The 25350-nt window shown below is 41.2% G+C and overlaps 1 protein-coding gene across 1 annotated transcript in view; it reads left to right on the forward strand.

Annotated features, from left to right (window-relative positions):
- The window catches only part of ca16b (carbonic anhydrase XVI b), a 134348-nt gene that overhangs the window by 75015 nt on the left and 33983 nt on the right, over positions 1–25350 (forward strand). The window contains exons 4-7 of the mRNA XM_058090998.2: positions 5183–5331; positions 12969–13064; positions 18774–18840; positions 23608–23765. Of these exons, the coding sequence (XP_057946981.2) occupies positions 5183–5331; positions 12969–13064; positions 18774–18840; positions 23608–23765 (470 nt within the window). The remainder of the gene's footprint in view (positions 1–5182; positions 5332–12968; positions 13065–18773; positions 18841–23607; positions 23766–25350) is intronic.

A 25350-nucleotide genomic window follows, 5' to 3' on the forward strand; every position in this document is an offset into this window, starting at 1 on the left:
TGTGTAGATAATGTTAATGGTTGTTATTTAATAGCACAATTATTCATTCATTCATTCATTTTCTACCGCTTATCCTCGCGAGGGTCACGGGGGTGCTGGAGCCTATCCCAGCTGTCTTCGGGCGAGAGGCGGGGTATACCCTGGACTGGTGGCTAGCCAATCACAGGACACATATAGACAAACAACCATTCACACTCACATTCATACCTATGGACAATTTGGAGTCGCCAATTAACCTAGCATGTTTTTGGAATGTGGGACATAATCATATAAAATAAGACATCTCAGACATAAATAAGACATTACTTTACACGCTTGGTGGCTATTGTCTCGCCAGTGTAACAGTCCTGACATTCTTTGTTGTTAGTTTGTTCAAAATGTTCAAAAGAAATTGATCCTTACAATTCAGGTATGAATTGATTATTATACCTATTCCTATTACGGCTACAACATAATACATGTGTAATCAGGTTGAAATGTTGAATGAATGAATTTTTAATATAGTATAGAGTGACTTTGTGTGGCTCTAAAGCCAATCATTTACTGTTTCAGTGAAGCGAGAAACAATCACGGCCAATTGTAATCCCTTGTTATTCTTGTAAATCCCTATATAAACACGCATGTCCCCTTCGCCCGGGCTCAGTCTCGTCGGCCTTTTACAGGCAACATGCATCATTTGCTGCCACGTTTTGGCGCCTCGTCCAATACAACTTAAAGCCCCAGCTCACACCATTTTTTTTCCACACAATTTTCTCCTCCACTACTTTACTAAATCCGCGGACCATCGGTGTGAAAACCCTGACCTGAATTGATATCGTGTGCTTTTGGCAGTTTTGTCTCTCGGAGAGGCGTGTCATCTTTTTGCATTTGATCATAGCGTGTGTTGTTAGCCTCCATGACGACCAAGGCCAACGGGACAGCTGAGCAATGCTCTGGGTTGCTTATTTACACAGATGGAAATAACACAGCTTTTTAACACTTGCTTTACCAAGGGATTTCTGCAATTTTTTATATTTATTTAGCAGTGTCAAAATTCTGGAAACACCAGTATTACGATAAATAATGTGCACATCACAGTTGTTCCTGTCCACTTTGAGGATTCAGTCTATCACATGTTTTAAAAATATAAAAAAAATAATAAATCATGCTGTTTCTTGGTTGAGTTTGACCTATTTGTCAAAAAAATCCTTTATATTGAATCAAATGTTGTCTTTTTTTTGTCTAAATGCAGCATTTTTAAGCACAAACATGGCTAAATGAACTCAAGTGAAAATAGAAGACACATAAGACACAAAAATATGCTGTTATTGTTACTATATTATTATTATTATTATTCATTCATTCATTCATTTTCTACCGCTTACAAGGGTCACTGGGGGTGCTGGAGCCTATCCCGGCTGTCTTCAGGCAAGAAGCGGGGTGCACCGTGGACTGGTCGCCAGCACATATAGACAAACAACCATTCACCATTGTGACAGATTAATAACACTCAATAGGTTATTACTTAGGCCTATAAATATATTTAATAAATTATATATTTATTATATTTATATTTATTTAATAATACATTTTATATTTAATTGTGCAATAAATATTTTACAATGAAAATAATTTAAAAAATAATATTTGCAAAAATGAATCATATTTTTAATGACCTCTCACGGCCCACGTGCAGTACCACCACGGCCCACCAGGGGGCCGTGGCCCACACTTTGAAATCACTGGTCTAAAGAGCTGGCGGCACGCATGAGTAGCGAGATAATTGTCTTGTGGTGGTGGTGACACGGTCACGGTCTGAGGCTGCATGAGTGCTGCACACAATGGGGAGTTGCGGTTCATTTTGGGGAAAACGTGAACTAGTCATGAATTCATTGAGTAATGGGTAATCGGCAGTACCACCACGGCCCATTAGGGGGCCCCAGGCCACACTTTGGGAATCACTGGTCTACTATATTAGGTAATATGAGTGTAAAGGTTACTATAGGGGTGTTATTTCATGTCTGGAAGGCTCTAATAATGTTAAACATATTTAGAAGGTTGAACGCACATAACTTTATAAATAGGAATTCACTTATCACAGGGTGGAATGGCTCAGGTGGTGGAGTGGACGTCCCCCAACCTAAATTTTGCAGGTTCGATCTCTCGTGATCATGATAACAGCATCAAAGAGGTGGAAAAGCTCTTTAAAAGTGAAATGCCAACATCATGATTGTCATATTTATTTACTGAGGATAAGCGGCATAGAAAATGGATGGATATTTATTTATTCTATTTTTGTCTTTTTCAACTTAATTTTCTATACTTTCTTTCTAGTGACATTTAAACACAGTAAGTCCATCAGTAATTGCAGAAACAGCAGGAAGAAGGAATTAAATTCTGCTTCTTCCTGCCCCTTTTCAGGCATGTAAAATGCTGTAAACATGGAACTTGGTAAGCATATTGGAAAAAAAACCATAACAACTGATTGATTCATTAAATTGTATCACAGCTTCAACACATTGAAACATATGTGTAATTAAAAAGTAGAGGACACATACAAGCTTTAAAACTCTTTATGCAATTTCAAAAGTCAATACTGTAATTAAGTACTGTGTCTAAAAAGCCCCCCCCCGCCCCCCCGCCATTGATTTGCCAACATGTGGCGGCTTTGAGATCACACTGATTGGCTGCCTGTCAAACGTAGCGCGGCTCAACAAAAAACATTTCTCCCCGTCAAATTTCAAACAGCGTTCCACCAAATTCGCGGCGGATGGGACGGCCCCAGAGACGCCGGCATTGATCAAGGATTTACTTTCACACACACTCCTCTTCTTTCGCAGGCTGTGATTCAAGGTCTTTTTGGCTTAGCGTCTAATTCCCGCTCTGCTGTCGGAGGGTTCAAACACACCCGGTAGCGCATTTCTAATGAAACTCCCAGGCCCGGCTAGCGTCCTGGTTCCTTGGCTCCGCTCGCGTTGAACGCGGGATTACAGTGCATCGACAGCAGCGGTAGCAGGGATTCATTATCATCTCCGTCAATATTTATACATCTTTGCAAATGACTGGCGCAATTACGTTGGCGTGATTGGCGGCTCCTCCCTGTGCAGATTGACCTCGATGCTTTGATTCTTGGAAAAAATCTTCCACATCTAAAAAGCCTTTTCTTTGTGCGCCGCGCCGTAATCTTAAGCGGCGCTGGCATTTTAATGCTGCTGGCGGATTTCTTCGGAGCCTCACGACAGGGGCTGAGCTCATCCCTCATCACCTGATGCTCTTCTCTGCTCTTCACTCCCGTTTTCTTCCATTTTCACCGAGTGTCGCCCTTCTTTAAATGGCCTCCTGCTCTCCATCGCCGCGAGATCCGCTTCATTTATCAGCCTTTTTACCTCGTCTCCCAGCACGCCGTGTTCTTCCTGTCGTCTGTGTTTACTGACGGCCTGTGTGTGTGTCTTTGTGATATGATTACAAGTGGGCCAAGAAGCTGACTAAATCCCGCTGTAACGGGGGATCAGCCGACACAACACAGGGCCTAATCTGGCTAATGATATCAACTGCAGACAAGCCAAAGGGCTTTAGATACAGAAATGCTTTTATTACCATCTTAATAAAACCATAAAGGATTTTTGTTAGTGTCCATTTAGCCCCCATAATGTGTCATGGCAAGGCACTTTATCGAGAATCCAGCCTTTTGCACCGTACTCTAATAAAACAAATAAATAGTATTCATATATATATATATTGATTGTGCTGTTATTTGACAACTATTTTGGTATTTGTGGAAAAATCTATTAATGAAAAATCACTGATGAATATTGTCATCTTAGAAGAAGATATTCATTCATTCATTTTCTACCGCTTTTTCCTCACGAGGGTGGCAGGGGGTGCTCGAGCCTATCCCAGCTGTCTTCGGGCGAGAGGCGGGGTACACCCTGGACTGGTGGCCAGCCAATCACCGGGCACATATAGACAAACAACCATTCACACTCACATTCATACCTATGGACAATTTGGAGTCGCTAATTAACCTAGCATGTTTTTGGAATGTGGGAGGACACCGGAGTCACCGGAAAAAACCCACGCATGCACGGGGAGAACATGCAAACTCCACACAGAGATGGCCGAGAGTGGAATTGAACTCTGGTCTCCTAGCTGTGAAGTCTGCGCGCTAACCACTAGACCGCCGTGCCGCCCAGAAGAAGATATTAACATCGACACTGATAAGTTGCAGAACACGCCGCTACCTGGTTGTGTTTGGTTCCTATTGATCTGGTACATCGAGGGTCTAAGCCAGTGGTGGGCAAACTACGGCCCAGGGGCCACATCCGGCACACCAAGTGTTTAAATACGGCCCGCCGGTTCTTTCCAAACATACAACCTGGCATCATGGCTTGAGCCAACGTTTTGATGGTTTAGGTGGCTTTTTTTTAATGAATTCATAATTCCTCATGAATTCATGAATCGTTCACGTTTTACCAAAATGAACCGCATCTCCTCATTCTCTGCAGCACTCGTGCAGCCTCAGACCGTAACCGTGTCACCACCACCACAAGGTAGTTGTAGCCAAAACAATTATCTCGCTACTCACGTGTGTCACCAGCTCTTTAGACCAGTGATTGCCAAGGTGTGGGCCGCGGCCCCCTGGTGGGCCGTGGTGGTACTGCAGGCGGGCCATGAGCGGTCATTAAAAATATGATTCATTTTTGCAAATATTATTTTTATTGTAAAATATTTATTGCACGATTAAAAAAAATTTATAGGCATAACTAATAACCTATTGAGTGTTATTGACCTGTCACAATATTTTTAGGAACTTTATACAGTTTATGATTGGAACACAGTTATGAAAAGTATGAGAATTAATTAGATAAAAAGTTTGGACTCCCTTTATCTCCCTGTTTTCATTTCAATCCTGAATCTTTATGATAATAATAATAATATTACTACTACTACTAGTAATAATAATAAGTTAAGTGCGATGAGAATGCAGCATTTTGTTTATGTTCTGTTTATAGGACAAAGGTGGATACCAACCCGGAGTTGGGAACCCTTGCTTTAGACAATAATGGCTGTGTTGGCTCAGTCAAGCTGCACTGCTGTACCAGCTGTACACTGACTACTCTGAAGTATACCCACTTTCTCTGATTCGGATTCTCATTGATAATACTAACTATTTCTTTTGGCGGCCCTCCGTGTTGTCCCCCAGTTGCTGTACTCCTGAAGAATGACTACTTCGTCCGAGGCGCCGGGCTACCGGGCCGCTTTAAGGCCGAGAAGATGGAGTTTCACTGGGGACAGAGTAATGCATCAGCCGGCTCAGAGCACAGCATCAACGGCAGGAGGTTTCCCGTCGAGGTAAGGAATTCTGTCAACTACTCGCCATGACAAATATGCAACACTGTCAGGGATGCGTCAGCAAGTAGCTGTACTGCTTATAGTATTACATCATATACTCTACTTGTAGATGATTACCAGTGTTGGGCACGTTACTTTAAAAAGTAATTATAGTTACTAGTTACTTCTCCAAAAAAGTAACTGAGTTACTCCACTACAAAAGTAACAAGTTACAAGTTAAAGTAACTATTGCAATACGTCCCTCTTTGCACAAGCACGCATCACCAGATACGCGCTAACCAATAAACATAGAAGTTTTCAGGTGGAGAAATACTCACTTGGCTAATCAATCATCATGCACACAGGCTACAAAGGCGATAAGTTCAGTGATGATCCAGTAGCGCCGTTCAACCTTGATGGAGTTCCGCGCTCTACTGAGAGAATTCTAGTGCTTTTAATGAAATATTCCAAATTCCACTTCAGTGTTTGCCGGGGGTTGGGAGACGTTTTAGTGCCTCGAGTGAAAAGTTTGAAAAGGACATTGAATCTCACTCCTGCAATGATTTTAGCTGAAGGTCACATTAGATTTTTTTTTAAAGACGAAAGTGACACAGTAGACGGCACGCATTGAAAAGGCAGGAGAATAAGAAGCAGCGGTTTTCAGTTAATGTATTTGTATCATTTGCTGTGTACTTCCTATTCATGAGTCACAGTCATTTTGATATTGAGTATTTGATAATACGCACGGCATAAAATAAAAATGAGGCTTGTTACGGTGTGTCCTTTCGTCTGCAGATGTATGGCTCTCGTCGTCCTTGTGTGTGTGTGTGTGTGTGTGTATATGTGTGTGAGACTTTGACGACTATGCACTGCACACAGTTTTTGATCCTCAATGCCTCTATAATTAGATGTTGTTTTTTTTATGTTTAGCGGGCTGCTGAGATCGTATACAGCACATCGCTTTTTTTTTCATCATATGCCTCCAAATGAGTGGATGCACAGCTGGTAGATAGAAAAGCTAAAAATGATCATAAATTAGGCACTTCATTTTAAATATAGCTTTTGAGCTCATGTTTTTTTTTTTTTCTCCCCCCCCCCCCCCGGAAAAGCAATTGTGTCGCAGATGTATGATACGGGACCCGCTGACATTTAAACCACGGTCATACAAATAAAGTAAATAAAGGGCTTGCTGGGCTGGTGGCTCCTTGGCTTGATATTAATATAAGCACTGGTTCCTGCATGAGAGCGGAGCACACGAATCAATAGACTGACCACCTGTTTGTTCAAACAACACAATGAAAAATTTTTTTTGCCCTGGAGGCTTCCACTGGGGGATATTTTTGTGTGATATGTACATGGATTGCAAATTGCACCTCCAGAGGTATAAATACTTTCACATTGTCTTGGCTGCAGTGGTCATAGTCCAGGACAATGATTCTCAACTGGTGGGTGGTAGGTCTTAAAGGAAAAGCGCACCCTTTTAGAAATAAAAAATATATTTTTTAACACACGGCAATTATTACCCGATTACACAAACTAGTTTCTTTGTGACATTTAACATAAACAAAACGTATTTATATGTTGATTTCAAACGCATCCAAATAGAACATTCCATTTCAACAGCTGATTTATAATAAGCATAACATCACACGTTGGAGTCAAACACTTTCTAAGCCTCAACAGGAGACGGGACTGGCATAGTGGGCTACTAACAAGGCGCTACAGAGCGTTGAATATCCTCAGAATACTGAAAACAGTTGAGAATCACTGTTCGGGGGTGCTGCATGAGTGCTGCTATCACTGGGGAGCTGTGGTTCATTGACATGACTATAGCCACATTTATACTCTTTTTATTTACAACATATTGCGCAACTGCAGGGTCTTGAGACACATGCTAACTCGCAAACTAGAGAGCTAGCGACATAAACGGTAGCCTTCAAGTTATTTCCTTTAAACTTAAATAGCCAAAAACTTACCACTTCCACACGGATAGGGAGGATAACAGTTATTTAACCTTTAACATGAACATTAATCAAACGTAATAATTTTTTCTGGGTACATGATACCATACAGCATCCATATCAAACTTACATTAAACTTTCATATGAAGGCGGGGGCCTCAAACTAGTGTCCTGCGGGCCGCATTTGGCCTGCGGGCCGCGTGTTTGAGACCCCTGGTTTAGATTTTGTTCCACAGATGGCGGTAATGCACACAAAAGCTGCTTGCCAACCGCCAATAAACAACAGAAGAAAAAAAACACAACCTGACAACTTTCCGTTTGAGCTGTGGTTCATCGAGCGACAACATGAATCCCAGCCCGTACTGCGACAGTCAGAGCATATAAGCTGTACACCAACTGCACTGAAGTCCATGTTATTTTTAATTTCTGTCATATTTTCGATAGAATCAATAAATGAATATGAGGCCAGGAACTCCGATTGCAAAACTGCAAATTAATTTTGACAGCCATGCATCATCGAGTGGAGACAAAGCGATTTTACGATGAGTGATAAAAATCAAGTTTATGTCTTTTACGGTGTGTCAACAATCATCGCCGCAACCGTAAGAGGAAATTGATGGCGGCTGTTCTTCCGGGCAACGGCGTGTAATGTTGGTGGTAACGCAAATATAACTGCCGCTTGGCGCCATCACTAAACGTTATCCTGTAAGTGGAAGTGGAATTGTTTTAGAATATGGTGTTCACATTGGAGCTTATTTATATGCTGAACAGGAGCGAGTATTTGATGAAATCTCTGATTTGACTATGCAGACATTTCTCAAAAAATGATTGAATTATGTTTTTTTGTGAATTGTTATTAATTTATGCTATACACTTTAAGGCTGCATCCTTCCATATACCGCTTATTAGAGGTCGCCCAGACCTTCCTCTCCCCCATCCAGCTCCTGCTGGATCCCAAGGTGTTCCCAGATCAGTTGAGAGACCATGTCCTGGGTCTCCTACTTATGTGTCCTGAACACCTCCCCAGTTAGGTGTCCGGGAAGAATCCTGACCGGTTGCCCGAGCCATTTCATCTGACGAGCAGTGGTTGTACTCCGAGTTTCTCCCAAATAAAGCTATTTTTTTACTTCGTTTCGGTCGCTACCCAACGCTCATGACCATAGGCGAGGGTAGGAACGTAGGTTGATCGGTAAATTGAGATTTGCCTTTCGACTCTGGTCCCTCTGCACTACAATAAAACGATGCAGAGTCCGCATCAGTCCAGACGCTGCACCAGTCACGTTCTGAGGTACTTAAACTCCCTCACTTGGGCCAGGATCTCATCCCTGATCTGACACTCTGTGCGAGAACCATGGACTCAGATTTGGAGGTGCTAATTCTCATCCGAGCCACTTCACACTCTGCTGCGGACCGGTCCAGTGACATTTTTCCAGATCACGGCCCGATGAAGCCAGCATGACCACATCATCTACAACAGGGGTCTCAAACTCAATTTACTTGGGGGCCACTGGAGCTAGAGTCTGGGCGAGACTGGGCTGCATCAGGTTTTCAAAAAAAAACAAAAAAAACGCATTTATTAAAAACAGAAAAAAGAATAAACTTTACTTTGGTTTCAATTTTCTCGAAACTTACCACTTCCACACGGATAGGGAGGATAACTATTAACAGTTATTTAACCTTTAACATGAACATTAATCAAACGTAATAATTTTTTCATTATTTTTTTTATTTTTACATGATACCACACAGCATCCATATCAAACTCGCACGGGCCGCACTAACATTAAACTTTCATATCAAGGCGGGGGCCTCAAACTAGTGTCCTGGGGGCCACATTTGGCCCGCGGGCCGCGTGTTTGAGACCCCTGATCTACAAGAAGCAGAGACCCAATCCTGCAGTCATCCAAAGCGAATCGACTCAACGCCCTGGTTGCTTTAAGGCAGCAACTAACAATTATGTACTCAGTCAATTAACCTGGAGCTTGTTGCTTCGATTAATCGATTAATTGGCGAGGGCCTGCACAGACCAAATCAATACAAAGCAAACACAAACAGTTAGCGGTCTAAACAGTTAGAAAAGACGCAAAAATGTCGGTCATTGTTTCCAAAGTCTTGTTTTGCCTAAAACCTGAAGATAATAGATCTGCTTTCATTGGGAGGCCCGTGATCGAGCTATGGGAGAAGATCCGTCCTGTTTAGGCACACTGCATGAACGTCGGCCTTGTTCTACTTCAGGTCACAAACTCATTGACGCTGACTAAACAGCGCCTCCGCTGGTTGCAGCCATGCAGTGCAGTCATTTAGTCTGTTTGCTCAGACAGTATGCCCACTAATTTGGATATTTTCCTCATCTTTATTGGTCAGCATGCAGTTAATTGATTAGTCCGTGCCCTATGTCAGTGTTTTAGTACTGTATACAAAATATATATATTTATTTACCTGTTGGTTTATGTGCACGTACGCCCGCTGCTCTTGCCAGTCGGAAGCCAAGTGGGATATTTGCGTGGGACTGAAGTGAGAGAATCATACTGTGTTGGAGACAAAAACATTTACCGACAAACTGCTCTGGTAGCCGGAGTTGCAAAGAATGTGAGACCTTGTCGCCCACACACTCATTTCTTATTGTCTTCTTATTGTGCCTCAGTGCCTCGTGACCACTGGAAACGATGCCAAACATGAGCAGCTTTCCATCCGTTTCCACTTAAATTGCAACGTAGCAGGGCTTCCAGCGTTTGTGTTTGCGCTCATCTTCAGCAAAGGCAGAGGTGACCAAATTTAGGCCGGAAGAAAAAGTGATAAAAATGTGGACATGATGAGCTGTTCCACAGAGCGGGCGAAAGAAAAGTAAATACTCCAGCTCAAGTCTTTTTTTTTTTTTTTTTTTTTTCCCAGTTTGCACCTGTTCTCTTTGGATCCTTGCAAGCTGCAATCTGTTTTGAGTCCTGCTAAGATACATATTACTCCTCTCGCTGCTCGCTGCTATATTGAATGTTGTGATGAAAGCAAACATGCGCAAAACATTCCGACACAAGTTTTGGTCAGACCACCCGGCGGTGCTGCTTAGAAACAACACGTTAACTTGGACTTGAGATTAGCCGTCCATCTTGAAGATGTACCGTGACGTGAGGCGTGGACTCGCTTGCTTTTAGCAGCTTTTCATATTTGGTTCAGTGAATTGATTCTGTGAACGCCGTCATGTGAACCGCGGCGTGCACCCAACAAGGTTGGTTGACTTGAGGTCAAATGTTGAGCGCTAGGAAGACCAAAGACTGGGAACCGGTGTTGAAATGACAGCATGCAGAAATCACAAACACCACGGATCCTAGGGTTTTATGATTGACCCGTTCTAAAGGGCCCACCTAAAACCACCCAATCAATAGCTACCTTTACATGAGGTGTTTTTCTCTTTCCGAATGACTTTTCCAAAAACACTGGTATACATGGAAAGGAATATTCCAATCTCTTGTCTACATGCGGCGCTATAATCAAACAGAATAGTTAATGGGGCATTCGCAGTAAAACGTAAACATTAACATCACGTGATACCGACTTCCTCGACTTTTTCTTTCAATCCGTATTGACAGTTTTTCGTTTGTCCAGTCTTGAAATTTAGTTTGGATCAAAAACAAACTTTCCAGTGCTGATTGCTCGTCTTCATTTTTAAAACCGAAGAACATCTCGAGCTGTGTGTTACGTCATATCTGAGCATGCGCTGAAAGAACGCACCAGGAAAAGATCAAATTCAATCTCACTAATATTTTATAATTAAACTCGGAACGTGTTTTATATAGATATATATTTTATAGATATATATTTTCTTTTTTTTAATAAAACTGGACTTGTGAATGGCGTATAGAAGTGCCACTGGAGCTTGGGTCTGGGTGAGACTGGGCCGCATCAGGTTTAAAAAAAAAAAACAAACAAAAAAAACTTTCTAAAAATTTTAAAAAACTTCGCTTTGGTTCCAATTTTCTACAAGAAAAGCTCTGATAAAACATTCCACTGCTCTCAAATATCGTATTTTTTATTTTTCTACAACAAAATAAGATCAAAAATAAATAAACAAATCAAGAATAAAGAAAATCAATCAATCAGTAATAAATAAATATAATAATAATAATAAAACAGCAAATAATAAAAACTTAAGAAACCACATACAGTTGGTGGGTAGACAAATTATTTTTTTCAGATTAAAATGAACAAAGCATTATTAGAGCCCTGTAGACATGACAAAACACGACTATAGTCACATTTATACTCTTTTTATTTACAACATATTGCGCAACTGCAGGGTCTTGAGACACATGCTAACTCGCAAACTAGAGAGCTAGCGACCTAAACGGTAGCCTTCAAGTTATTTCCTTTAAACTTAAATAGCCAAAAACTTACCACTTCCACACGGATAGGGAGGATAACTATTAACCGTTATTTAACCTTTAACATGAACATTAATCAAACGTAATAATTTTTTCTGGGTACATGATACCATACAGCATCCATATCCGTTCTTGCGTACGTGTTGTTTACTGCACAAATCCCCGTGTGAACGCTTAAGCGAACCACAACAAAGTGCACACCAAGTATCGTTTTTTTTTTTTTTTTAATTTTTGGTCCAGACCAGAGTATCGGTAAGAACGCAGCTGCACATTCAATTGGCTGCTATGAATGGTAATTGAATAGCTTGTTTTCCAAAGTGTGTTGCGAACAAGTGCAGGTCACAAAAGCCTATCTCGGCGGCTAAATGGAAACTCAAGGGGCTCCATTTAATTGGGCGATGTAGTTAATAACATGTGACAAGTGATGAATGGCTGCCGCTCCTCGCGGCGTTCTCGCACAACAAATGAGTTCATTTAAAAGCCCGAGTTAAAGCAACAAATGTAAATCACCTGAATTTCTGTATTCTCTTTGGTTTGCTGCCTGTTGAACACGGATTTATACATATTTCCATGTCTTTTTTTTGCACGGGCGCCACGGCCAATGGCAGCAGGGGGTCTGAAAGTTTTGCTTTGAAAAGCTGTGCTCTTAAATTAAATCAACATCTAGGACCTTTTTCTCATTGGCAATTAACTCGGTTCAGTGACATGAAAGGCTTTTTCAAATTAAAGAGTCTTAAGGCTGTGATGACGGATAGGTCCAATTACTACCTTGAGAATCATTTGCTGATTTTGATCAGCACTACGCGTCATTATGTGTCTGCTTGGAAATGAAAGCAATCAAATTCTTTTTGATAGCAAACCACAGCCTTGACAGGTGTTCTATATTCTTCCTGTGATGGTTTTCATGTTACCAACCACGCTTTCTAAGCTTTGTTGTGCGACCAGAAACAGTGTTGCGGGTGATTTAAGGTAATTGGGAGCACTGATGAGAAGTGTTTTATTCTGTTAGAGCTCCCTGCAGGAAAAGAGCACATTCCTTCGGTTCTGCCGGGCTGTGTAAAGCACCGTAGCCCTGAGGAACAGGACACACTATTCTTAAGCATCCTCCAGCAGTGGCAGAACACAAAAAAAGAATGGCACACATATTAAGAGAGATTTATGGCTGTGATAAATACACCCTCTTATATGCCCCTCAAAAAAAAAAAAAAAAAAAGCCTTTCATCAGCTTCCCAGCGGTGGGTGTGAGGAGGGATTTATGACAAGACGGTGAGTTCTCCTTGTCCACTTCTCAAGCCGTGCTTGCTCTGTTCCCCCATCCCAGATGCAGATCTACCTTTACAACTCTGATGACTTTGACAGCCTCGGTGCCGCCATCAAGGAGAGACGCATCATTGCCGCCATGTCTGTCTTCTTCGAGGTGAGCGTCGACAACACGTGTACTGTATCATGTCTGGTTGGGGGGGGGTGCGATTTCTGGTTCTTTGGATCCTTGGAAAGGAGTATTAAGGCCACACTACATCGAAAAGTAAAACAAGCATAAAAGCTGATTAGAAAAAAAAACAAAATATTGGAGAAATTACAATAAGATTAACACTGGTCACTATTTGATCGAATTAATTTAATATCCAGCACGCAGACCTCCCAGCTAGGAGACCAGGGTTCAATCCGACATGAGCCCATGTAAAACTGTAACCGTGGAGCAATCACAACGTGCTGTGTTAAAATGTTTGTCTTTTATGGGGAAATTGATATGGTTAACAGTCAGAACTCATGGCAAAACAAGAAGGTGGTGTCCGTGTGGTGTCTTTTATGGGGAGACAGTCATTTCAGTTAGAGTTGGAACTTCAACAAATTGACGCTAAGTTAAAAATTGTGATAAATTATGATTAAATATTGCGATTAATCGGATCCTTGAGAGTAAGAGTATTAAGGCCACACTACATCGAAAAGTAAAACAAGCATAAAAGCTGATTAGAAAACAAAATATTGGAGAAATTACAATAAGATTAACACTGGTCACTATTTGTTTTTTGCTTTAAATGTATTTAACTCAATTAACTTAATATCCAGCGCGCGGACCTCACAGCTAGGAGACCAGGGTTCAATCCCACATGAGCGCATGTAAAACTGTCATTGTGGAGCAATCACAACGTGTTGTGTTAAAATTATTGTCTTTTATGGGGAAATTGATATGGTTAACAGTCAGAAATAAGAACTAACTCATGGCAAAACAAGAAGGTGGGGAAACAGTCATTTCAGTTAGAGTTGGTACTTCAACAAATTGACGCTAAGTTAAAAATGTTGATAAATTATGATTAAATATTGCGATTAATCTGACTAAAATGTTTATGAATTTCTTATTAGCTTTTTTTTTTATTAAATGTATGTATGAGCGGCACAGCGGACGAGTGGTTAGCGCGCAGACCTCACAGCTAGGAGACCAGGGTTCAATTCCACCCTCGGCCATCTCTGTGTGGAGTTTGCATGTTCTCCCCGTGGCATGCGTGGGTTTTCTTTGGGTACTCCGGTTTCCTCCCACATTCCAAAAACATGCTAGGTTAATTGGCGACTCCAAATTATCCATAGGTATGAATGTGAGTGTGAATGGTTGTTTGTCTATATGTGCCCTGTGATTGGCTGGCGACCAGTCCGGGGTGTACCCCGCCTCTCGCCCCAAGACAGCTGGGATAGGCTCCAGGAAAAAGCGGTAGAAAATGAATGAATGAATGTATTTAACCGAATGAACTTAATACCCAGCCCAGTAAAAATACACTAAGCTATCCGAGCATCTTAGCTTTGTGTTACAGGAGACAAAGCAAATTAGTGTAATATCTAATCATCTCATTAATAACAAAGGCACTTTATTTTTACAATATGCCGAGGGCTATTATAACCGAGCTGTTGGCTGAAAATGGCCCCCAGGCTGCCCTTTGGACGCTCCCGGTCTACAGTTAAAAAGAAGTGAAGGGATACCAGCCGGGCTCCATGGAGACACGTTGTAGTTTGTTTGTTGTCTGCAGTCAAACAGATTTTAAAGGGAGCACCACATAAAGCTTGTCATCTTCTTGGAAGAAACAACCACATGCCAAGAGGAAAAGCTGTGTCCCCATTCAGGAGCTGCATTTAAAGACCCCGGATGACATAACAAAAAAAAAAAAAAAAAAGCAGTTCCAGTACAAAGGCTTCTTCTGAGCCGGCCCACCCATTCAGGCCTTCTGTTCCAGTTTTGGAAAAAGATGCATCATTACTGCAGATATCACATCACAATGGCCGTTAGCGTCACTTATACAGAGGTACAAACACCATTGTATCATATGCAATATACCATACAATATGACAGGGGGGTCGACGGTACAAGGGATAAAATGGGAAGAGGAAAGGGTAGAACAACAACTCCAAGCTATGCTTCTATGGTGGAGTACTAGCAAAAAAAAACGTCAGCAACATAACCACAAATAAGCACACTTTACAACATAAGAACTCAAATACTTGGGGCATGAAGCGTGGGATCGGGGGAGCGGGTGGGTGTCACGTACCTGCATTTTGTATCGAGTGCGACTGTTAAATAACCCACCATGCGGCCAGAGAAAGTTCCGAGTGTGCCAGAACTTGAATAAAGAAGGTGTTAGAGATGTTAGCATGAAACAATAGAAGCATTGTTGTTTTATCTGTTTTATCTACACACAAGTTGTTTCACCTTATAAGCCAGATGCAGCTTTCTTTACTTAGAAGACACACACACACACACACACACACACACACGCTGAACAGATACCAGCTGGAACCAGTCAGAAGCAGACGTATAGCGACACCCATGACACACATAGGGGAGCGGTAACACCCCTGCAAGGATGGAACGCGAGTGTAGGATTTTGAGTAGTTACTTCCTAGTTTGGTAACTTTGAAGCCTCGGTTCTTCACTGAAAATTGCAAATACAGAAAAGTGTGTCAGACTCTGATCTTGCTTCAGGATTCAATCAATCAGTAATAAATACATATAATAATAATAAAACGGCAAATAATTAAAACTTAAGAAACCACATATGGTTGGTGGGTAGACAAATTATTTTTTTTTCAGATTAAAATGAACAAAGCATTATTAGAGCCCTGTAGACATGACAAAACACGACTGTAGTCACATTTATACTCTTTTTATTTACAACGTATTGCGCAACTGCAGGGTCTTGAGACACATGCTAACTCGCAAACTAGAGAGCTAGCGACCTAAACGGTAGCCTCCAAGTTATTTCCTTTAAACTTAAAAAGCCAAAAACTTACCACTTCCACACGGATAGGGAGGTTAACTATTAACAGTTATTTAACCTTTAACATGAACATTAATCAAACGTAATAATTTTTTCTGGGTACATGATACCATGCTTTCATATCAAGGCGGGGGCCTCAAACTAGTGTCCTGCGGGCCACATATGGCCCGCGGGCCGCGTGTTTGAGACCCATGAATTAAATGTTTGATATAGTTGGCAAAAACACAATTAGGAGCAACTAAACACACAAACGAGGCTAGGAAGTAGGCGTTGGCCCCACCAATTTGCTATTACAGGTGGCTTACTGGGCTGCTATAAATTGTCCCCTGAAGGTCTGAGCGCACGGGCTCTTGATATACAACAGTGGTCCTAATTTCTACTTACTGTAAAAACACCCCAGAGATTTATGTCGCTGGGAAAAGCATTCACCAGGACTGACAGCTTCAGGGTCTATGGCGCCGTGTTACACGCTAATTTCTATTAGCAGCATTTGTGCAATTGATGGGAGGTGATCAATGTGCGCTTACGTTGGGCTTAATGGCACACGGACAAGGGTCAGCGCTCCTGCGGAAGAGGAGCTAGGGAGTGGGGGGGGGCTGTAATGGGGACACAGGTGTTTTTAATGTGGGTCTCCTCCCAGACAATGATGGAGCGTGTACGTAGCCGGACCTAAATGCCTCTGCTGGGTCCTGACAGCCCTATTGCTTACTGCAATTAGTACCCACACACACAATCCGCTGAGTAGCAGTTTACAGAGCAAATGGGGGAGGGAAGGGGGGGTGTCTCAACCCAAGCACATACACACTTTGGCTCAGATTTACCATTTCTAATCAATGGGAAGAGTCTTCCTGAGCTCCCCAAAGGCCTATTAATGGCCTCTAAGGTGTGTGTATTATCCACATTCAGCATTCACTTCCACGTAATTATTCTCCTCACACTGACCTGAATTAATGTTAAGTAAGGGAAGACGGGTCCCTGCGTCCCAACACGCTTTTTGTCTAGTCTCCTCCCCGTTTCCAGGACATAGATAATGTGGCACAAAGTGCATCTGAGCAGTTTGCCCAGACTCTTTGGCCGCGAGACAGAAAAAAAAAAACAAGAGGCATCATGAAAAAAGTGGAATCAAATAGTGTTTGTCCTCTGGAGACGGACTAACTATCCCAACAGAGCTTGTTGGGAAAGTCACATTGGATTGAATGACTGCACAAGCCTCATAAAGCCGGAAAAGTCATCCAGCTCTCAAAGGATAAATACACAGTTAAGCCTAAATTATTCATGCGCGGGATAAATTGACTTCATGTGGATTTTAACTTGTTTGAAATGATTCAAGAAAGCGGCAAAAGTTGTTTTGTTAGTGCTATATATTTTCAGGAGGTCCACGTACAAGTTCCGTTCAGACTTTAATGAGCACCTGAGTCGAGTTTGGGACAAGGAAGCTTCGATAATGAAACCACGACACTGCTTAGTTGTCGCTATCTATTTCATAGGGGTACTGAATTTTTCTAAATTTTAATTTTTGTGTTTATTTTAAAGCCACAAGCAACTTATGAGTGCACTGATCTCTTAGGACACTTAGCACACTTAGCACACTTATGTTCTTGGTAAAGCTCTGGCCTTGAGTGGAGGGCGGGGCCATTGCAGGACCCGCTGCTCTCCGAGAGGAGCAATACATTCTTTGATTTTAGCGTCCAATAAAACAATAAAATTATATATATTTGTATTTTTTGCCAATTTGGAGGACTCTGAATATTAGTGTAGTGCTTAGCTAGCTACGTTGATTCAAATCAAATCAACTTTATTTGTAGAGCACTTTTCCTGCAAAGACTTGCAACACAAAGTGCTTTACAGAATTAAAAACAATTACCACAATTAAAAGGAAAAACAATTACTAAGAAAGCCCCTCCCTCCCACCCTCCATACTAGACACACACACACACACACACACACACACACACACACAATCACACACTGTAGGGAGACATGGCATGGCACTGAGCATCAAGGAAACGCCACCTTTGGGGCCGTCCACACTGGGAGGAGCCGCAGGCCATGCCATCGGGGGACCAGCACCCGGGCCCCCCGTCTCCGACAGATGGGCGGACCCCCACATCAAAGGGAGGAACCCCCATCCGGCCGGGTGGAAGGGACCCAAGGATGGCACCCCCCAGTGTGGAGGACCCCCCCTGAGGAAACACTGGAGTTAAAAGCTAAAGACTAAAAGCATAAAATAGGACTAAAAAGATAAAAACATGAGAAAAGTTTAAAAATATTAGTTAAGGCTCTCCACAGGTGGGGGCCATAGTGGCTAAATGCTGCAATTTTCTATGCCGCTTAATCCTCACTCAGGTCACTGGGGTCTGCTGGAGCCTATCCCAGCAAGAGGTAGTCCACATACACCTTGGACCGGTGGTTCTAAATCACCAAATCAACTTTATGTGGCGGTCCAAATGTATTTGTGGCAGTCTTTCACTTATACCTGAATGCATGGGAGACGCCGGAGTCTGGCTCCAGCATAAAACTCCACAAAATGTGTTCCAGAAAATCCACTTTTGGCGCAGTAGGGGAGTATTATATTCCCTGTGGGGGCGGCTCACTGTGCCACCACTGGAATAGACTGCAACTGTCATTTCTACTACGTCTACATATTTAATAGTATTAATCAGTACTTTTCCAAAACAGTGAAATCCATGTTGTGTTTTCAGGTGGTATTATTCTATAGACGAATATACTGTGTGAATAATCTTTTGTATGATTTTTAATATGTTGCCATAGCATCAGCAGGGTTCATATCGAACACCCAGTTATTGTCCTAGCCTTGTTATCTCATGTAATCTCTCGTATCTGGACGTTTCTCCTTGCAGCTCGGGCAAAAAGATAACCCAGCCGTGGACCCCATCATCCAGGGCTTGAAAGGAGTAGTACATCATGGTAAGTCATTACAATTTTCTAAAATTGTGCTTCATATGCAGCACTCGCCCACCTCCGGAGAACAAAGAATGCTGCTCTTTATTTTCAGCCGCTGAGACATTTGCCCTCATATTTAGAAACCCAAATTAGACCAGATTTGAGGGGCGATTAACATCAAAAGGAGGCAAAATGTGCACAATGCCGCCTCCTGCCTTTGCTGGTGTGGCTTCCACTGATGGAGTCCTCCACGGAGCGTCACTGGCAAGGGATGGAACTATTAATTACATATGAGCTTCAATTAGTCAACACTCAGCTCCCGTGCCCATGTATAGCCCCTCATCAACGCCTGCTCCTGCGAAGGCTCGTACTCACGGTTAACAATTAATGCCTGGTGTTGCCTTGCATGGCGCAATTAGGTAGTCTTCAATTATTGCTGCTCTGTCAGCTTTTACTGTATGCATGAATTATGCAGACCATAAGCAGATGTGTTAGCATGACTAGATCATCTTTCACTGAGGCGCACCCGGCAGATTTGTTTGCATTGACACGTATGACTTGTTGTACAAGCCGACGCTGATTGTCTTTGTGCCGCTACGATTGAACGCCGACGAGGACCCGTGTGGGGCCGACTCCGGATGCGTTCACACTGGTGGTTCGGCACTCTTTTTCCAAGGACCCAAAAAATATATATATATAGTATGATAATAATAATACTACACTTTTGTCTGTATATATGTAGTATAATAATAATAGTATAATAATAATAATAATACTACACTTTTGTGTGTATATATGTAGTATAATAATAATAGTATAATAATAATAGTATAATAATAATAATACTATACTTTTGTGTGTATATACGTATGTAGTATAAGAATAATAGTATAATAATAATAATAATAATACACTTTTGTGTGTATATATGTAGTATAATAATAATAGTATAATAATAATAATACTACACTTTTGTGTGTATATATGTAGTATAATAATAATAGTATAATAATAATAATAATAATACACTTTTGTGTGTATATATGTAGTATAATAATAATAGTATAATAATAATAATACTACACTTTTGTGTGTATATATGTAGTATAATAATAATAGTATAATAGTAATAATACTACACTTTTTGTGTGTGTGTATATATATATATACGTATATATATATATATATATATATATATATATATATAATGCACTTTTTTGTATATATCTACATATATATAGTATAATAATAATGCACTTTTTTGTATATATCTACATATATATAGTATAATAATAATACTACACTTTTTGTATATATACATATATATGTATATATATAGTATAATAATAATGCACTTTTTTGTATATATCTACATATATAGTATAATAATAATACTACTACACTTTTTTGTGTGTGTATATATATATGTGTGTGTGTGTGTATAGTATAATAATAATGCACTTTTTGTATATATCTACATATATATAGTATATATAGTATAATAATAATAATACACTTTTTTGTGTGTGTGTATATATATACATACAAAAAATGTAGTATTATTATATATAAATAAATAAATATATATAGCAATTATCAATTATTTTCCACACCCTTAATGAACACAAATGTTGAACACAAATACACAAATTTCATGTTTTTATGCACTCTGAAGCCAATCCCGCCTGTAAGGCCTTCTGATAAAAACAAAACTCCAATGTGAGCTACATATTGACCTCACTGTTATTATTATTATTATTATTATTATTGTTATGAACATTGTTACGCCAAAGAACTACGTTACTGGTGTAGTGACACCTTGCCGCAGCACAGTGGCGAACGCTACGTATTGTAGCTGTTGCCACTGCTGTTTTTTATTATGGAGGCTAGGTGTAACGTTCCTTTGTGTTGCTACATGAAATCAATGCAACCAGGAAGTAAATGAATGAAAGTACTCGTTACTACATGCTCACATTACATGCGTTCATGAGCAGCCTCTTTTTTAGCAGTTTTTGTATCTTCAGAACACTCAGAGGTTTTACATAAGAATTGCGGATGATGGGGGGGTTTCGGTTAATTGAACCAAACAAGTGTGAACGTTCCCTCGATAGATTCTGGAATGAAAAGACATACACGGAAAAAAAATGTAAAAAGTTTAAGCAATTGCTATTCTAACGACACGTCAACACCAAATCCTAATGTGAGTCACAGAGGAGGAAAGTCACTCCCAGGATGCTTTGGCTACGCCTGTGATTATCCTGTCACACATTATTATGTTTTGTTTTTTGCCTTGATTGTTCCTTTTCACCCTGATTGCAAAAAAAAAAAAAGCATGAATTCAGCCTGCAGGAGTTGCTGCACATTTTCTTGGTGAAATAATTGGGACACTTTATGGCGCCACACTAAAACAACTACTATTACATTGACGCAGATCGTCTTTACCAATCACTGTTCCAATCACTTGGGGGGGGGGGGGGGGGTCGGATGAGTCAAAATTTATCCACCACTTATTTGATTGTTCTCAAGAAGAGCAATCAGTTTAACTCCGGAAATAAAAGAACAGCCAGGATTAGACTTGCAACGCCCCAAAACCCATTTCCACCTTGAGAGGAGTGGCACATCTTACATTTTGGTGAGGGTCTGGATAAATGGGGGGGGGGGCTCATACAGGAATACAGTTTGATTCTCAATCTTAATTCTTCACTTCAGAACGTTCCTGTCATTTAGAGGATCTTTGACTTGTAGAGCCTTCAAAAGAAAGAGCAAAACATTGCTGTTTTACAGTATAGAAGATCTTTGATTGGTATTTCTAATGTAGGTCCTTAAATACAGCACAGTGCTCCTGTCAAATAGAGGATCTTTTCTAAAGTAGACCAGTTAAAAGAGCCGGACATCTTCGACAGGCATTTTTAAAGTACATCCTTAAAAACAGCGGAACAGTCCTGTGTTATAAAGGATCTTTGATTAGCAATTTTAAAGTCTTTAAAGTCTGGAATTATTTTTGACTATCTTATGAAGTAGATCCTTCAAAGCAGCAAAGTGCTCCTGTCATATATAGATGATCTTTGACCAGGATTTGGTTGGAACCAGCAGGGTGTTCCTGTCATTAAGAATCTTTGACTAGCTTTTCCAAAGTAGACCCTTAAAAAAAGCAGAACATATCTATCAAATAGAGGATCTTTGACTGGCATTTCGAAAGTCGAGCCTGAAAAAGTGCAGATTATTCCTGTCAAGTTAAGAATCTTTTTTGATAGATTCTTAAAAGCAGCAGCACTGTCCTGTCATATAGAGGATCTTTGACTAGCTTTTTTTAAAGTAGAGCCTACAAAAGAAAGAGCAGACTATTGCTCTTATACAGTATAGAAGATCTTTGATTGGTATTTCTAAAGTAGGTTCTGAAAAACAGCAAAGTGCTCCTGTCAAATAGAGGATCTTTTCTTAAGTAGAGTAGTAAAAAGAACCGAACATTGCTGTAATGTAGAAATCCTTAAAAACAGCAGAACAGTCCTGTCATATAAAGGATCTTTGATTAGCAATTTTAAAGTAGATCCTCAAAACTTGTCAAATCAAGGACTTTTGACGTTTTTGACTTTTGGCTTTTCCAAAGCAGAGCCTTAAAAAAAGCAGAACATTTGTATCATATAGAGGATCTTTGACTGGCATTTTGAAAGTCGAGCCTGCAAAAGAGCAGACTATTCCTGTCAAGTTAAGAATCTTTTTTGATAGATCCTTAAAAAGCAGCAGCGCTGTCCTGTCATATAGAGGATCTTTGACTAGTATGTTTGCAGCAGAGTCATAAAATCAGCAGTTCAGTCCTGTCAAGCTTTGAAAGTAAATCTCAGGCACAGCAGAGCGCTCCCGTCTCATAGAAGATCTTTGAGTTGCTGTAACAGGCCGTAGCGTAGCATATAAGCAGTGACACGAGATTGCACTTGCGTTTACTTCCAATATCGGTTTAAAAAAAAAAGATAAAAGACGGTTGGGAGCGGCGAATATCGCTCTCAGCGTGAGGCCGCATGGCAGTAGGTGTAGGCTTATGCAGCTCAACAACAGATGTTCTTGTTTTATGTTTTTCCTCCTCTCGTGTGGGTGTGGTGTTTTTGGGCTCTCTTCCTGCCGGCTACTAAACACCCCTCCACCCCCCTCCCCTGCAAGTGGATTTTCCACCAGCTCGTTATCCCACAGTCATCCATCTATCAGCATCCCAGCGGCCCGTGAGCGATAGCGCACGTACGGCGGGCTGAGAAGAAAAAGCAGCCAAGCCCCGGCTCCAAGCTTCCAGCATCTGCAATCAAACGCACCCCAAACTCCTGTTCAGATAAGGTCACGGGCTGTTAGGGAATGGATTTGACATAAACCTGCCTCTTATTTGGTTTCCCAACAAACCTGCCGGCACGGGCCACGTGTTGTATTTGCGCCGGATAAAGGGATCTTCCCATGTGTCACGAAAACCGTCCCCGTTTGTTGTTTGGTTTACCTGGCCTGGTTCTGATCAGATAGAGCCCATCTCCAAATCGCCGGGATCTCTCCTAATCCCCGTGTCCGCGCTTGTTCCGCGGAGCAGAACAGGCGCCAGGCATCGGTGCCGCCGCGTACAATTTTACCTGACTGCTCATCTCGCTCAGCCATCTGGGCGCGGAGCCGGCTCGGTGATGGAGCGGCTTTCAAATGAGGGCCACTGAGATGAAAATAGTCGTATATTTAAACTCCAGACATGCACAGCATTTGAAGATAAGGCGTGTGTAAGATAAGCTGGTAAACAACTGTGTGCTCTGCTTGTGTTGCACCCAGAAAAGGAGACCAACCTGCGCTCATTCATCCTGAGGGACCTGCTGCCGTCCTCCGTGGATAGTTATTACCGATACACCGGCTCTCTGACCATGCCGCCCTGCAGCAAGGTGGTGGAGTGGATCATCTTCTCCAGGCCCGTCTATCTGTCCCACTCGCAGGTTTGGTTTAGTGCACACACTTGCATGCCCGGACAGATATATATATATTCTCCATGCACGGTCAGATCCCATTTGCACGCTGCCAAGTGGATGGCTTCCTCTCCTCCAGCAAGCGCTTCCTCTCATCTTTCCGCCTCTTTTGTCCGTTCCTCCCTCAAGTCTTTTGCATATGAAACCCAAAAAAAAAAAAAAAACTTCCACTGTCACAATCCTTGGGAGATAACTTTACTTGGGGTTTATAATTTGTGCTCGTGCTGCGAAAGAGCTGTTAAGTAGAACTTTACCGCTGCTGCTGCTGCTGCTGCTGCTGCTGCTGAGCACTCGGGAAGGGTTGCCTTTATACTGTAAACATTCACCTCATTACCGACTCCAACAGCCGTGTACTTTTGCACCCTGAACTCTACACGCTATGCAACAAAAGGGAATACCGCGCTTCCATTTTCAGCTTCTCATCGTCGTCACATCGTGAATGTCCATGTACGCCAAGCACTTGCTAACAGAGATCACACGGGGTCAAGTTAGGAATGGCTCTCCTTCCCATATTTACTACGCAATCGTCCCTCGCTATGTCCCGCCTCTGCTTTTATACAAGCTGTACACAGACTACTCTAAAGTATATCCCGGTTTACATTCTATAGTACATCCCTTCAGTTTTAATTCATTATTTTTGTTTTAGAGCCCAAACATGTAGAACCTTAAAAGCAGCAGAATGTTCCTGTCCTATAAAGGATCTTTGACCAGCTTTTCTAATAACAAATGCATCCTTAAAAAGAGCAGCATCTTGCTGTAATATGCATTAGAGGATCTTTGACTGTTATTGTAAAAGTAGATTCTTTAAAAAAGCAGAGCTCCCCTGTCAAGTAGAGGATCTTTGACTAGCTATTATCAAGTAGATCGTTAAATAGAGCAGAACTTTGCGGTAATGTATAGAGGATCTTTGACAGGGGTTTCTAAAGAAGAGCCTTAAAAACAGCAACATGCTTCCATCATATAAAGGATCTTTGACTAGCTTTTATTAAGTAGATCCTTAAAAAGAGCAGAACTTTGCGGTAATGTATAGAGGATCTTTGACTGGCAGTTCTCAAGAAGAGCTTTAAAAACAGCAATATGCTCCCATCATATTAAGGATCTTTGACAGGCTTTTCTCAAGTAGATCTTTAAAAAGAGCAGAACTTTGCGGTAATGTATAGAGGATCTTTGACTGGCATTTCCCAAGAAGAGCTTTAAAAACAGCAATATGCTCCCATCATATAAAGGATCTTTGACTAGCTTTCATCAAGTAGATCCTTAAAAAGAGCAGAACTTTGCGGTAATGTATAGAGGATCTTTGACAGGCGTTTCTAAAGAACAGCCTTAAAAACAGCAAAATGTTCGTATCATATAAAGGATCTTTGACAGGCTTTTCTCAAGTAGCTCTTTAAAAAGAGCAGAACTTTGCGGTAATGTATAGAGGATCTTTGACTAGCTTTTCTCAAGTAGCTCCTTAAAAAGAGCAGAACTTTGTGGTAATGTATAGAGGATCTTTGACTGCCATTTCTCAAGAAGAGCTTTAAAAACAGCAATATGCTCTCATCATATAAAGGAT

The sequence above is a fragment of the Doryrhamphus excisus genome, linkage group LG11 (genome assembly GCF_037039965.1).
Source record: "Doryrhamphus excisus strain RoL-2023G ecotype Guam linkage group LG11, RoL_Dexc_Guam_v1.1, whole genome shotgun sequence".
Taxonomy (NCBI): Eukaryota; Metazoa; Chordata; class Actinopteri; order Syngnathiformes; family Syngnathidae; genus Doryrhamphus; species Doryrhamphus excisus.